Source organism: Malaclemys terrapin, chromosome 1 (assembly GCF_027887155.1).
Source record: "Malaclemys terrapin pileata isolate rMalTer1 chromosome 1, rMalTer1.hap1, whole genome shotgun sequence".
NCBI lineage: Eukaryota > Metazoa > Chordata > Testudines > Emydidae > Malaclemys > Malaclemys terrapin.
Genome location: NC_071505.1, coordinates 130,617,229 through 130,632,455, shown reverse-complemented (window position 1 = coordinate 130,632,455; position 15,227 = coordinate 130,617,229). Strand labels below are relative to the sequence as shown.

Sequence of the window (15,227 nt, the reverse complement as noted above, 5' to 3'; positions counted from 1 at the left end):
GAACTCTTCACTCTCAAGCCCACCCAACCCTTTCAGCTTGGTGCAAGAGCACTGGCATCAGCAGGGCTGTGAGCTAGAAAAGAATTCTGGGTATGGCCACAGAAAACAGGAAGGTTACTTAGCTATACCTGGAATTTGCTGCCTCTCTAGATCCACAGTGTAGGGATTCCAGGACTTGTGAGGCTTTGTACCACATCTCTACACTGGAGATCTGCATGAGTATTTCACAAGGGACTAGACCAATTTTATTTGATCACTGAGTCCCCATCTCTCCACAAGTATATGATACAGCCCCACAGGTACGTTGAAACTCATCCTAGATCTGCTCATTGTATTCCTTCAGCCCCGTTGCTTATCTTTCCATCACTGCCCCACTCATGTACAGAAGTACTTAAAACCAGCAAAGAGTACATTCGATTTTGACATCCTTCAGTTATTGCTCTACGGCTGCTCAAATCTAACAAGAACTTGTTCACACTGTGTGTTTTCTCTGGCTAAGATACTATACTATTTTCTAAAATATTGTACTTACAGCCCTGAGCAACTCCCAATGACATCAATGGAAAGAAGAGGTTACTGTCCTGTAACTGGAGGTTATTCAAGATATGTGGTCCCTATTTGTATTCCAAACGTGTGCCATACGCCGGATCCGAAAGATTTTTGTAGCAGTGTCCATTGACTGGCACACGCGTCATGAGTCGCCTTGCATCTCAGGCGAGGTTATATTCGGTCATGTGGGTCAATGCCTCTTCAGTCACTCTCTTACCGCTGAGTAGATCAGTCCGCAGCAAAGGGGACGGACGACAGGTATTTGACTACAAATAGGGACCACACATCTCGAAGAACCTCCAGTTACAGGCAGAGGTGACGTGTGGGTGGGAGGCACAAAGGGTCATGTGTCCAGGGGTGGCTCCATGCACCAGCGGACCAAGCCCATGCCTGGGGCGGCCTGCCAGTCACTGTGGGGGTGGCAGTCAGGGAGCCTTCAGCGGCATGCTTGCGGGAGGTCCGCCGGTTCCGCGGCTTCGGCGGCAGGTATGCCAAAGCCACGGGAACGGAAGACCTCCCACAGGCATGCCGCCAAATCCATGTTACCAGCCAGACCTCCCGCAGGTGCGCTGCCGAAAGCTGCCTGACTGCGGTGCTTGGGGCAGCAAAATACATAGAGCCCCCCCCTGCACGTGTCCCCCCAGAGATGCTGCTTGGCTTGTACTGAGCATGCTCACATGGATTGAGCAGACTCAGTAACATCTGCTGAAGCCACTGCCCTCACTCTGTTCCCCAGTCTCAGCAGGTACAGGTTGTCTCTGGACAGGTAAGTAACATCTTTTTCTTCGTATTGTGGTCCCTATATGTATTCCAAATGTGGGTGAGTATCGAGCAGGGATCAGCATGGAGATGGGTGCCAAGATGCAAGAGGTAGCACAGCCTGCAATATGGCATGGACCACTGCAGTGTCTTCAGCCGTCTCTTGGGTGATACTGTAATGGGTGGTGAAGGTATGTACTGAACACCACGTCGTGGCCCCACAGATGTCTGCCAGGAGACATCTGCTAGGGAGCTGGATGTGGCTGCTTGCGCCTGCATTGAGTGCACTGTAATTCCGTCAGGCGGCGGGATGTTGGAAAGTGTGTAGCATTCTTAGATACAGCTGGATACCCATTTTGAGATTTGTTGGGAGGAGAGGGCTTGGCCCTTGAATCAGTCAGCAATGGAAATTAACAGTCTTGTTGACATGCGAAAGGCATAAGTTCTGTGGAGGCAGAATGCTCGCGCATCACAGACGTTGAGGGAATGGAGGGAAGACTGTCTGCAGGGAAGACGTGTGGCTTAGGATGGAAGACTGGGAGGTGGATACATTGGTTTTGGTGGAACTCTGAGTCCACCTTTGGGAGGAACGTGGGATGCAGTCGCAAAAAACCTTGTCTTTATGACAGTGTAAGTGTGGGGATAAGGGGGTAATCCATCATGGCAGCTAGTTCGCTGACCTGCAGAGCCGAAGTGATGGCCACGAGGAAGATTACCTTCATGGAGAGAGGTGAGAGGGAGCACAGTGCCATTGGGTTGAAGGGTGGAGAGGACAAGATTAAGGTGCCACAGGGTTGTGGGTTTTAGTACCAGCAGGAAGCTATTGAGAAGCCCTTTCATGAAGTGAACAGTGGTGGGGTGAGTAAACACCGAGTTGCCATCTTCAGTGATTGGTCCATCCCTTTTTTTGCTGCATTGCAGAAGCAGAACATCCTCCTAAACGAAACTGAAGGCTTGTACAAGTCTAATTAACAAAACTGGGGGAAAATAAATTATTTCTCTTTCTTTCAAGGAAGTGTTTTTAATGCTGACCATCCCTGGAAGATGCTATTCGAAGGCTCACCCAAATATCATAGGCTGGAAGACTGGAGGTAAACAACTGTGGTTGAGAATATGAGCAATTTAGCAATAGGTATACTTACTCTCCTATCCTCTGGACTGAGCTGGGTCATTAACATGTTCATATTTTCTGAAGACCACTCCCAGGACTGACAGGTGAAATATTCCAGAAGCATCATAGACTTGTGCAGCCGATTGAAGATCTTCATCATCCTGGAACAGTGCAGAGGTGTCGGCGCCGTGCAGAGCCACAGCAGCACATATAATGAAATAAGGAGAACTTGCTCTTATCTGAAAATTGGAGTTTCATGCAGGGCTCTCCTACTTTACATAATAGGTTTCTCCATGGAGCTTAATGCCTTAGTTGCTTTTGCTAGTTATTGTGAAGCTGAGTTTTGGGACTGAGCCATCCAGCAGCCTCCTCTTCTGTTCAGCAGGCTGATAACTTGCTTAGCAAGTATATAACAATTCCAACTGAGGCCCTGATCCTGTAGCTGGCTCCTCAGGGACAGACCCTGGTGCCTGAGAAGATCACTATTGGCTTCAGTGAGACTCAACATGAGCATCAAGTATCAGGGGGTAGCCGTGTTAGTCTGTATCTACAAAAACAACAAGGAGTCTGGTGGCACCTTAAAGACTAACAGATTTATTTGGGCATAAGCTTTCGTGAGTAAAAACCTCACTTCTTCGGATGCATAGGAAGAAGTGAGGTTTTTACTCACGAAAGCTTATGCCCAAATAAATCTGTTAGTCTTTAAGGTGCCACCAGACTCCTTGTAACATGAGCATGATACTGTACCTACACAGAGCCAGTTGCAGGACCATGGCCTAACTTACTAGTTTGAACCAAATAACAGTAACAAACTGACTAAGTCCTATAACCTAGGACACACATAATACCTATAACATAGGTATCTTTCAGACCCCCTTTCTCCTTGTGTACTATTGCAGGAGTTTTGAACAGTTCAGGTGCTCTAAATGATATCCCCTTTCTTAAATGGGAAGGGCCTGGTGTCAGAGCACTCTGAGTGAAGGATTCTTGACTTTTGTAAAAGTCATACAACCATAGCTGCTGAGAGTCTGGTAGCTATCTCTCAGAGTTCCTTTTCCAGAGGAAAGATTCATAGATTCCTAGGCCAGAAGGGGCCATTGTGACCATCTAGTCTGACCTCCTGCATAAAAAACAGGCAATAGAACTAACCCCAAAATAATTCCTAGAGCATATCTTTTAAAAAAAAACATCCAATCTTGATTTTAAAATAGTCAACAATGGAGAATCTATCACAATCCTTGGTAAGTTGTTCCAGTGGTTAATTACTCTCACTGTTAAATTCAGACTGGAAATAAGGCATAGATTTTTTTTTTATCTAACTTCAACTTCAAGACATTGGATTGTGTTATACCTTCCTTGGCTAAACTGAACAGCCCATTCTTCAATATTGGTTCCCTGTGTAGATATTTATAGACTGTAATCACCCCTTAACCTTCTCCTGATTAAGCCGAATAGATTGACCTCCTTGAGTCTATCACTAGAAGACATGTTTTCTAATCCTTTAATCATTTTCATAGCTCTTCTCTGAAACCTCTCCAATTTATCAACATCCTTCTTGAATTGTGGACACCAGAACTGGATGCAGTATTCCATCAGTGATCATACCAGTGCCAAATTCAGAGGTAAAATAACCTTTCTATTGCTCCTTGAGATCCCCCTGCTTATGCATCCAAGGATTGCATTGCCTCATTTGGCCACCGCATCACACTGGGAGCTCATGTTCAGCTCATTATTCATCACAACCCCCAAATCTTGTTCAGAGTCACTGTTTCCCAGGATAGAGCCCCCCATCTTGTAAATATGGCCTACATTCTTTGTTCTTTGGCCTCTCTGTTGAAGATGATAACAACGGTGAGGCTGGGTTTTGGGGACTCCTGTCCACAGGGAGTTGAACATTGACCACTAAATCCTTCCACACAAGCCACCAAACAGCTGACAGGGAGTAACAATTCAACCCAGGTTAACTCTGGCTGGCACCTGGAAAGTAAATGCATTTTGATGGCTAAGACATTAGGACTGAGTGTTTGTGGGGGAAGATTATGGGTGGGTGCCATAGTGGGTAAAGGGGAATCTGAATCATCTGGGCACTTGCTGGGGAGCAGAAGACCAGTAGAAGATGTAGCATCAGAGATAGAGGAGAAGGCACCATGATGCTGTGTGAAGGAAAAGAACTACTTGAAGGTGTGGAAGCTGGAAGAGGCATCTGAGGGACAATAAGAGAATTCAAACTGATGGGATGGAGGAAGGTTTGGATTTAGATGTTGCAATGGGTGGTGAGAAGGAAGTCAAGGCTATGTGTAACACCGACAGACCCCTGTCGTTGGCAGGATCGAACCGGGGACCTCTGGAGTTTAGTGCATGAGCCTCTTCTGTATGAGCTAAAAGCCATATGGCCCTTAGCTAAGATTATAGAACAGACTCATTAATCTCTCTCTCTCTCTAAGTGGTCTCAGTGCCACTAGATGGGACAGAACACCACACCCAGGAGGCATGTGGGTTACTTGTCTGAGGTGGAGAAGAGGGGTAAGGAGACAGTTTGGCAGCTGGGGGAGGGTCAGTGGAATACTCAATGATACAAGGCTGTGTCCTGTTTGCCCAGCTCAGAGATCTGAGAGTTCAGGGGGTGGGAGGTACTTCTCAGCCTGAATAAATTCCAAACTGCATTTGAAATTAAAGTTTAGGATTATAGCTGACATTTCTGCATCTACTACAAGAATTATTGCAGGGATGTCTTATGGCCTGTGTTATGTAGGACGTCAAACTAGATAATCACAGTGGTCCCTCTGGCTTTATAATTTATGGACTTAGTGGCAACAATCTTGCTGAAAAGGGCCATCATTTGTAACACCAGCAATAACTATATTTAGCACTTATTACTGTCATTTATTTGCATTACAGTGCCTAGAGCAGTGGTGGGCAACCTGCAGCCCATTAGGGTAATCCACTGGTGGGCCGCCAGACAGTTTGTTTACATTTGCACGGCCACCCACGGCTCTCAATGGCCGCGGTTTGTTGTTCCCGGCCAATGGGATCTGTAGGAAGGGGTGGCCAGCACGTCCTTGCGGCCCACGCCACCTCCTGCTGCTCCCATTGGCCGGGAACGGTGAACTGCGGCCACTGGGAGCCGTGGGCAGCCGTGCAAATGTAAACAAACTGTCTGGCGGCCCACCAGCAGATTACTCTGATGGGCCGCAGGTTGCCCACCACTAGCCTAGAGGCTTCTTGCACTGCCCTAATTTATGCCCAGTTTTCTATGATTCCTATGAGCAGCGAACCAGCTGAGCGGCGAACAGCAGAGGCTAACAGCGGGAGTTTGCCTGGGAGCTGTCCGAGAGGAGGTACGCTAAGTGCTGCATTAGGGGGGCTGTGTTGGTGAGTATCTGAGTGTCTGCTGCTGGGACAGTTGGTCAGTTTGACCGTGTGCTTGATTGCTTGCTTGTTTGTTTGAAAAGTGTGAATTGGGAGTGCTTTGTTCCAGGTGGGCCTTGAGTGGGCCTGACTGATATATAAGGGCAGTCAGCAGCGAACCAGCTGAGCGGCGAGCAGCAGAGGCTAACAGCGGGAGTTTGCCTGGGAGTTCGACTGGGGAGAGCTCACTGAGGCTTTCATCTGCAGGTTTCTCCGAGTAGTTCCTGCAACAGTTGAGGAAGCTCCTAAGAGGACGGTGATATGGAAGGTGAGCGATCAGCTGTTGTAACCTGCACAGGTTGTGCCATGTTTGTCTTTCTTCCACAGGACAGAAGTGACTTTGTCTGCACAAAGTGCAAGCTGGTCTCCATATTGGAGGAGAAGGTTCGAGGGCTGGAGAAACAAGTATCAACTCTGCGTTGCATAAGGGAAAATGAAGATTTCCTGGACAGACGTCAGGAGATGCTTCTACGGCCACAATGTTCTGAAGATTCAGAGCAGGCACAGCAGGGACAGAAGGATTGTGAGGAGGTTTGGCAGCATGTGACCTCCAGAAGAAGAAAGAGGAGCGTCCATGCACCAGCAATGGAGATACAGGTGAGGAATCGTTTCCATGTTCTCTCTACAGGTGCTAATGCGGAGAGTGGACTAGATGGCCCATCTGAGGGAAGGGAGCAGAAGCAGACTCCACCGATTGGAACGCAAAAGATGCACTGTCCTAGGGATGGGGGTTCCACGACCACCACTCCCAAGAGGAGGAGGAGGGTGGTGGTGGTCGGGGACTCCCTCCTCAGGGGGACTGAGTCATCTATCTGCCGCCCTGACCGGGAAAACCGAGAGGTCTGCTGCTTGCCTGGAGCTAGGATACACGATGTGACGGAGAGACTGCCGAGACTCATCAAGCCCTCGGATCGCTACCCCTTCCTGCTTCTCCACGTGGGCACCAATGATACTGCCAAGAATGACCTTGAGCGGATCACTGCAGACTACGTGGCTCTGGGAAGAAGGATAAAGGAGTTTGAGGCGCAAGTGGTGTTCTCGTCCATCCTCCCTGTGCAAGGAAAAGGCCGGGGTAGAGACCGTCGAATCGTGGAAGTCAACGAATGGCTACGCAGGTGGTGTCGGAGAGAAGGCTTTGGATTCTTCGACCATGGGATGGTGTTCCAAGAAGAAGGAGTGCTAGGCAGAGACGGGCTCCACCTAACGAAGAGAGGGAAGAGCATCTTCGCCAGCAGGCTGGCTAACCTAGTGAGGAGGGCTTTAAACTAGGTTCACCGGGGGAAGGAGACCAAAGCCCTGAGGTAAGTGGGGAAATGGGATCCTGGGAGGAAGCACAAGCAGGAGAGCGCAACAGGGGAGGACTCCTGTCTCATGCTGAGAAAGAGGGACGATCATTGAGTTATCTTAAGTGCCTATACACAAATGCAAGAAGCCTGGGAAATAAGCAGGGAGAACTGGAAGTCCTGGCACAGTCAGGGAACTATGATGTGATTGGAATAACAGAGACTTGGTGGGATAACTCACATGACTGGAGTACTGTCATGGATGGATATAAACTGTTCAGGAAGGACAGGCAGGGCAGAAAAGGTGGGGGAGTTGCGTTGTATGTAAGAGAGGAGTATGACTGCTCAGAGCTCCGGTATGATACTGCAGAAAAACCTGAGAGTCTCTGGATAAAGTTGAGAAGTGTGAGCAACAAGGGTGATGTCGTGGTTGGAGTCTGCTATAGACCACCAGACCAGGGGGATGAGGTGGACGAGGCTTTCTTCTGGCAACTAGCAGAAGTTGCTAGATCACAGGCCCTGGTTCTCATGGGAGACTTTAATCACCCTGATATCTGCTGGGAGAGCAATACAGCGGTGCACAGGCAATCCAGGAAATTTTTGGAAAGTGTAGGGGACAATTTCCTGGTGCAAGTGCTGGAGGAACCAACTAGGGGCAAAGCTTTTCTTGACCTGCTGCTCACAAACAGGGAAGAACTAGTAGGGGAAGCAAAAGTGGATGGGAACCTGGGAGGCAGTGACCATGAGATGGTCGAGTTCAGGATCCTGACACAAGGAAGAAAGGAGAGCAGCAGAATACGGACCCTGGACTTCAGAAAAGCAGACTTTGACTCCCTCAGGGAACAGATGGGCAGGATCCCCTGGGAGAATAACATGAAGGGCAAAGGGGTCCAGGAGAGCTGGCTGTATTTTAAAGAATCCTTATTGAGGTTGCAGGAACAAACCATCCCGATGTGTAGAAAGAATAGTAAATATGGCAGGCGACCAGCTTGGCTAAACAGTGAAATCCTTGCTGATCCTTAAACGCAAAAAAGAGGCTTATAAGGAGTGGAAGATTGGACAAATGACCAGGGAGGAGTATAAAAATATTGCTCAGGCGTGCAGGAGTGAAATCAGGAAGGCCAAATCACACTTGGAGTTGCAGTTAGCAAGAGATGTTAAGAGTAACAAAAAGGGTTTCTTCAGGTATGTTAGCAACAAGAAGAAAATCAAGGAAAGTGTGGGCCCCTTACTGAATGAGGGAGGCAACCTAGTGACCGAGGATGTGGAAAAAGCTAATGTACTCAATGATTTTTTTGCCTCTGTCTTCACGCACAAGGTCAGCTCCCAGATTGCTGCACTGGGCAGTACAGCATGGGGAGAAGGTGACCAACCCTCTGTGGAGAAAGAAGTGGTTCGGGACTATTTAGAAAAACTGGACGTGCACAAGTCCATGGGGCCGGATGCGCTGCATCCGAGGGTGCTAAAGGAGTTGGCGGGTGAGATTGCAGAGCCATTAGCCATTATTTTTGAAAACTCATGGCGATCGGGGGAGGTCCCAGATGACTGGAAAAAGGCTAATGTAGTGCCCATCTTTAAAAAAGGGAAGAAGGAGGATCCGGGGAACTACAGGCCAGTCAGCCTCACCTCAGTCCCTGGAAAAATCATGGAGCAGGTCCTCAAGGAATCAATTATGAAACATTTAGAGGACAGGAAAGTGATCAGGAACAGTCAGCATGGATTCACGAAGGGGAAGTCGTGCCTGACTAACCTAATTGCCTTCTATGATGAGATAACTGGCTCTGTGGATGAGGGGAAAGCAGTGGATGTCTTATTTCTTGACTTTAGCAAAGCTTTTGATACGGTTTCCCACAGTATTCTTGCCACCAAGTTAAAGAAGTATGGGCTGGATGAATGGACTGTAAGGTGGATAGAAAGCTGGCTAGATCGTCGGGCTCAACGGGTAGTGATCAATGGCTCCATGTCTAGCTGGCAGCTGGTTTCAAGTGGAGTGCCCCAAGGGTCGGTCCTGGGGCCGGTTTTGTTTAATATCTTTATTAATGATCTGGAGGATGGTGTGGACTGCACTCTCAGCAAGTTTGCAGATGACACTAAACTAGGAGGCGTGGTAGATACACTAGAGGGTAGGGATCGGATACAGAGGGACCTAGACAAATTAGAGGATTGGGCAGAAAAAAACCTGATGAGGTTCAACAAGGACAAGTGCAGAGTCCTGCACTTAGGACGGAAGAATCCCATGCACTGCTACAGACTAGGGACCGAATGGCTAGGTAGCAGTTCTGCTGAAAAGGACCTAGGGGTCACAGTGGACGAGAAGCTGGATATGAGTCAACAGTGTGCTCTTGTTGCCAAGAAGGCTAACGGCATTTTGGGCTGTATAAGTAGGGGCATTGCCAGCAGATCGAGGAACGTGATCGTTCCCCTTTATTCGACATTGGTGAGGCCTCATCTGGAATACTGTGTCCAGTTTTGGTCCCCACACTACAAGAAGGATGTGGAAAAATTGGAAAGAGTCCAATGGAGGGCAACAAAAATGATTAGGGGTCTGGAGCACATGACTTATGAGGAGAGGCTGAGAGAACTGGGATTGTTTAGTCTCCAGAAGAGAAGAATGAGGGGGGATTTGATAGCAGCCTTCAACTACCTGAAGGGGGGTTCCAAAGAGGATGGAGCTCGGCTGTTCTCAGTGGTGGCAGATGACAGAACAAGGAGCAATGGTCTCAAGTTGCAGTGGGGGAGGTCCAGGTTGGATATCAGGAAAAACTATTTCACTAGGAGGGTGGTGAAACACTGGAATGCGTTACCTAGGGAGGTGGTGGTCTCTCCTTCCTTGGAGGTTTTTAAGGCCCGGCTTGACAAAGCCCTGGCTGGGATGATTTAGCTGGGAATTGGTCCTGCTTTGAGCAGGGGGTTGGACTAGATGACCTCTTGAGGTCCCTTCCAACTCTGATATTCTATGATTCTATGATTCCTGGGGCCATTCCTGAAGTTGGGAATAACTGGGGCTCTAAGTGCATGCCCCATTTCCTTCAGACATGTCAGGGGGTAGGGTAACATCACAGCTGCTAGAGCAGCTCCACGCCATCCAGGGATTTCCCTACAGATGTCTGGTTAAACCAGCTATACGCTGCCTGAGTGGGCCAAAGCAGCTGGCCTGGTCCACTGTTCAAGCTTTCTTTTGTGATTGTTAAACAAGTAATAAAGCAGGAAAGAAGCTGAGTTATATTATTTACACAGGAGTCCCCCACAAAAGGGTCATGGATGCCTTCATTTTGCTTAGCTACACCGTTGCCAATGCTCAGAAATCATCTGTAAGTGTAAACGTTCTTTTTAAATGCAGTCCAGAGCTTACGAACACTCAAACACTCATCACACCTTTCCAACTGTCAGACTGTTGGACATGTCACTGACCTACAGGTCAAAAATAACTGTGTGGTAACACTCTGAACATTGCCAAGCCTGTGTCTTCATGCATTGACACAATTTCACAATAGACTGAACTAACATAAGGATATTGCAGTGATCTAAAGCTTGCAATATGCATGGCAACAGGGCTAGGTTTAAGCACAGACAATAAAAGTAAAGGACTGAGGCACCACCCTTTTGTCTACCCTCACTAGATGATTATGCTTGACCTGATTCCTCTTTGCGGGGCTCTGGTAGTGGGACCAGAGGAAGAGGCCACTCCTGACCTTCTGGCAGCTTGGGAAACCATAAATTCTGAGACCAACTCTATGGAGCTGAGTCTTATTGAAAATCTAAGACTCTCCAATGCAAGCTGTGAGAGCTGGGAACCGTATGCTGGGCTGAGCAAATGGGGTTCAGTTCTTTCTTCTTGAGTAAATGGCTCAAGAGTAGTACTGGAGAAAGGAAGACAACCAAGAACTTTAAAGCGAGTGCAGATACTGTAGTCCTGAGAAAATCAGCCCATGTTAGAGCCCTTCTCCTCTATGATATTTTGAGGTATGATAATATATGGAGCAGCACAACTTCTCACCTGGGCTTTCTTCCTGTTAACCTCAAGTAGAAGTCATAGAGCATGGCTGGAGCCTTATGACTGACAGTTATCCAGTACTGGTTTATCAGGTGATTTGAGGTCGTCTGAGCCCTGGGTATTCTGAAGGCCTGCTCAAGGGGGTTCCTTTTGAATGTGGATATGACATGGTATCCTGTAAGATAACAGAACAGATATTTTGAATTAGACATGCATCACTTTTAGAACAGGCTGCCATGAGCATATCAATGTGCTCAAATCTATTAATACTACCAGGTAATATGGTCCTAGGGGAATAATTGGATTATATGATTTACATTTTGTCAGAGGAGAAAGATGGCTGTTTCATGCTGATTAACTCATACCATATACATATGTAAAAAGAAATGGTGTTGTTATAGATATAAAAATCAACAATGAGAGCCCACTCATTGGGTCTTTACATATTTCCCAACTCATGCATGGCCTTTGTTATATTTGTCACAAATGTGTGTTTGATGCAGTCTCTGTCTCTGCCTTTTCCACTGTCCTTAAAAAGAGAGAATGACAAGATAAGTGTGGCCCAAAATTTGATCAGTTTTGTATTTATAAATTTTTAAAAACACAAATCTCTTTGCAAAAATCCCTGTCATTCATTATGGTTTGAGGGACTGGTCCTACTCCATGGCAATCTTGCCATCAAAGGGAAAGGGGGAAGGATCCAGGTCTATATGCAGTCTTCATATTAGGACTGGATGCCTTTCTGAAATATATGCTTTAGTCAAACACAAATTATTGGGCTGAATAGAGGAGCAAATGGATTATTCTATGGCATGCATTGCACAGGAGGTCAGATAAAATAATCCAATGAGCCTTCTGGCCTTAAAAATCTATGAATCTGGGCTGCTAGTTATTTAAAACAAATAACTAACTAAAACTTAATGGCAGCACTCATGAGCAACTCTACCATCATGAAACAACATATAATGGAGGAAACATTTCAAGAGGGAGCCAATTTCTGCTTCAAACTTTCAACAACAGTGAATTCTAATTCTACTCTCAATTACAGTGGTGTAAATCCAGGGGAATGCCATGAATATCAGTGGTTACTCCAGATTTACTCTCATATAACAGAGCAAAATTTGACCTATTAACTTTAAACTATGATTGTATTTCTTAAGAAAAAGAGAACTTTAATTAATTTTCAAAAAAGTGCCAGTGCATATACTGGGCTGTACTAAGAAGGAACAGTTAGCATATCTGTATATTCTATATACTGTATATTCTGAAATCCTGATCATATTCCTTCAGAGCAGAATTGGTTTAGGGTAACTAATTGGAAATCATATACACCACAGACTTCTGTGGGATTTGTTGTCTATGTAACAACAAAGTTAATTCCATTATAGTCATACCCTATGGAGCCCTGAGAAATGAGACTAAAATGGCAACATTTGTATTCATGTTTGCACTTAAGTGTATGTCTGCACTTGAAGTGCTACAATGGCACAGCTACAGTGTGGCAGCTGTGCCACTGTAGCGCTTCAGTGTAGACACTGCTTATGCCAACAGGAAGGGTTCTCCTGTCAGCATAGGTAACCCACGTCCCCAAGGGGCAGTAGCTAGGGCAACAGAAGAATTCTTCCATCAACCTAGTGCTGTCTACACTGAGGGTTAGGTCAGCTTAACTATGATGCTCAGGGATGTGGATTTTTCACAACCCTGAGTGATGTAGCTAAGCCAATGTAATTTTGTAATGTGCACCAAGTCTAAGAAACAAAATACTTAGGGCCGTTCCTCCAACCTGCTATATGAGGGAATCCCCAGGTAGCACAGAGTCACTGTAATGTCACCCCTCCTGACCTTTTACACAGGAAGCTCTATGCTGGAATGGACCCTTGGGACCAGAGGCAGCTGCCGATACCTCCAAAAGAACTTACTTTTCGATGGGAACCTGTGGCGGGGAGGTCACCCCGCTCCTGCCCTGAAGGGCTTCAAGCAGCCCTGGAGAGGGCTGCAGCAGGAAAAGCCAGGCTGATTGGGGAAAGTAGCCACAGCTGGGGCCACGCCCCAATCTGGCTGCAACTGGCCCTATAAAAGGGCTGTGAGCCAGCAGCTCAGGAACAGACTCTCTCTCTAGCTTCTGGAGAGAGAAGGACCTGGTTGCCTGAGAGCTGAGCAGGGCACCTGAGGTGGAGCAGTGCTGCGGAAGGGCAGAGGGAGCTGGGGAGCTCCAGCCTAGCAAAGCCTCAGGCTGTACGCCTAGTTAAAGGTCTACAAATAGGTACTGGGGCTGCAGAGGGGCAGCCCAGAGATAGGCAAAGGCAGCAAGTCCTAACCCCCTTGCCGATGATGAGTGGTTTACAGACTGAAGTCTGCTCCAGGGAGTGGGGGATAGACGATGACTGGCAATAGCCACTGAGGCAAGGTGGGTTTAGAGGGTTGGGGTTCCCCAGGGAGGGGAGACCCAGATTGGGGGTTACTGCTGGGGCAGAACCCCAAGACAAAGGGTATCGGGTCTGGGAGGGACACGGCACCAGCGGTAGGTGAGAAACCAGCCTGCAGAGGGCACTCCAGGCGGGAAGAACTAATTCCCAGGACGACCAGCAGGAGGCGCCGCACCGGTGAGTTGTCACCCCACCACAGAACCATATGGAACAGTGTTCCTGTTGCTTTATTCACTTGGTTTATGTCACAAATGGAAAACCAGATCAAAATGTTCAGTGTCACAAATTATGTCTAGACCATCCTCAGACAGCATGATTCCAGACTAGTGACTGGCTAGTCCTCTGCTACGTATCGTATGGTCTGTTCATCACTGTGCTATTCCTACTTAAGCATATGTAGGAATGTAGCCTGTGACTGGGAAGATGCCGGTTAGATTTTGCTAGGTGGAGGAGTTAGACACAACATTTAAAAAAAATAGTACAGTATAATTTTAGCTTGAGATCAGTGTTGTTTGTCTTTGTTTCCAACATGCTACAAGGAGCTTAATGGCTAAAGTCCAATGTTCCTCAAACTTGTTTTGCAACTGTCTCATCAGAGCTAGTATTCCTTTTATTTTGTAATTCTATAGTTCACTTGTGGGCCACAGGATAGAGATGCTCTTGCTTGTGGAGAGGCTTCTCTTTACTGTATATTTGTTCACCGAGAAAAGTAAAAGGTGGAAGTGAGATAAATTACATAATCAAACAAATTAGTCTGGTAGAAAATTCTAGAGTCAGGCTATTTTTTTTTCTTTACAGAATTCCATATGTATCCAGAAGCTGTAACAATGAGTGGCCATATACATTCAGTATAGCCCCCTTGGGCCATTAGGGAAAAGAATTCACAAGTCTTGGCTCCAAAAAAAAAAAACACAGGTTTGTGCATCATCAACTGAAAGACCAGCTCCACTACTTCATCCAGTCAAGGAAGCCCTAAGACATATAAGCATGTTTGATCCAGCCTAGCAGAAGTGCACATACACAAAAGCTAGCACCCCAACTCTGCACTACCAAGGTCCACAATGACAATCTGCCAAAAGTCCTATGGATTCTGCTCATCTGGGATTTTAAAATTGGCCCTTCCTCTTTGTTATCATTCCGCATATTTGGGTCTGACGCATTTGACCTTTGAAGCAATGGGGGAGTGCACTTTGCCTACCACTTTGAGCCAGACACATGATGACATTACACACTCCAGTAAATAGGCTGTTAACATGCTTTCTTTAAAGAATTTCCAGTTTGCTTACTGCTGTGGCATCTCAGCCCATTACATACCAAATTAGCATCCATTAACAAAGGCATGAGACAAAGGGTGTGGGGAGTGAAATGCCTCAGATCAGACAAAGCTTTGGCCAAACAGATGAGGTCTTACAATAAAGCTGAGTTAGCTAACATGGGCTTTGACAGAATAAGTCCATTGAGAACACTTGCTTGACCTCAGAAATTCACTACTAGTGACTCTCAGCAGAACTGCTTCACTTAAAACCAGCTGTGATTACGGTGCCTGAAGAATGAGATGGTCTCTAAAGACAATCACATCTCAAGTCACGTAGAGCTTTAATGACTACAACCATCACCTTGAATTGCACTCAGAGGCGCACTGTAAACCAGTGCAGTGCATGGAACACAGGTGCCCACATAAACCTAATCCACTAGGC

General features: G+C 46.9%; 2 protein-coding genes across 7 annotated transcripts in view; one reads left to right on the top strand and one right to left on the bottom strand.

Moving 5' to 3' along the window:
- FAR2 (fatty acyl-CoA reductase 2) overlaps positions 1 to 15,227 on the bottom strand; it is a 230,340-nt gene that overhangs the window by 7,865 nt on the left and 207,248 nt on the right. For all 6 annotated transcript variants that reach the window (XM_054038920.1, XM_054038930.1, XM_054038904.1 and 3 more), the window contains 2 exons: positions 11,108 to 11,279; positions 2,451 to 2,580 (listed from right to left, as the gene is read on the bottom strand). In XM_054038920.1, coding sequence (XP_053894895.1) covers positions 2,451 to 2,580; positions 11,108 to 11,279 — 302 coding nt within the window. The remainder of the gene's footprint in view (positions 1 to 2,450; positions 2,581 to 11,107; positions 11,280 to 15,227) is intronic.
- Positions 5,610 to 8,619, top strand: LOC128842774 (uncharacterized). The gene is made up of 2 exons (XM_054038960.1): positions 5,610 to 7,128; positions 8,429 to 8,619. Exon 1 carries the CDS (start codon positions 6,089 to 6,091, stop codon positions 7,094 to 7,096), a length of 1,008 nt encoding a protein of 335 aa, XP_053894935.1. The 5' UTR covers positions 5,610 to 6,088; the 3' UTR covers positions 7,097 to 7,128; positions 8,429 to 8,619.

What these genes read in the sequence shown, in the direction of transcription:
- LOC128842774 (XM_054038960.1), top strand. Translation starts at nt 6,089, where the DNA reads ATGGAAGGTGAGCGATCAGCTGTTGTAACCTGCACAGGTTGTGCCATG.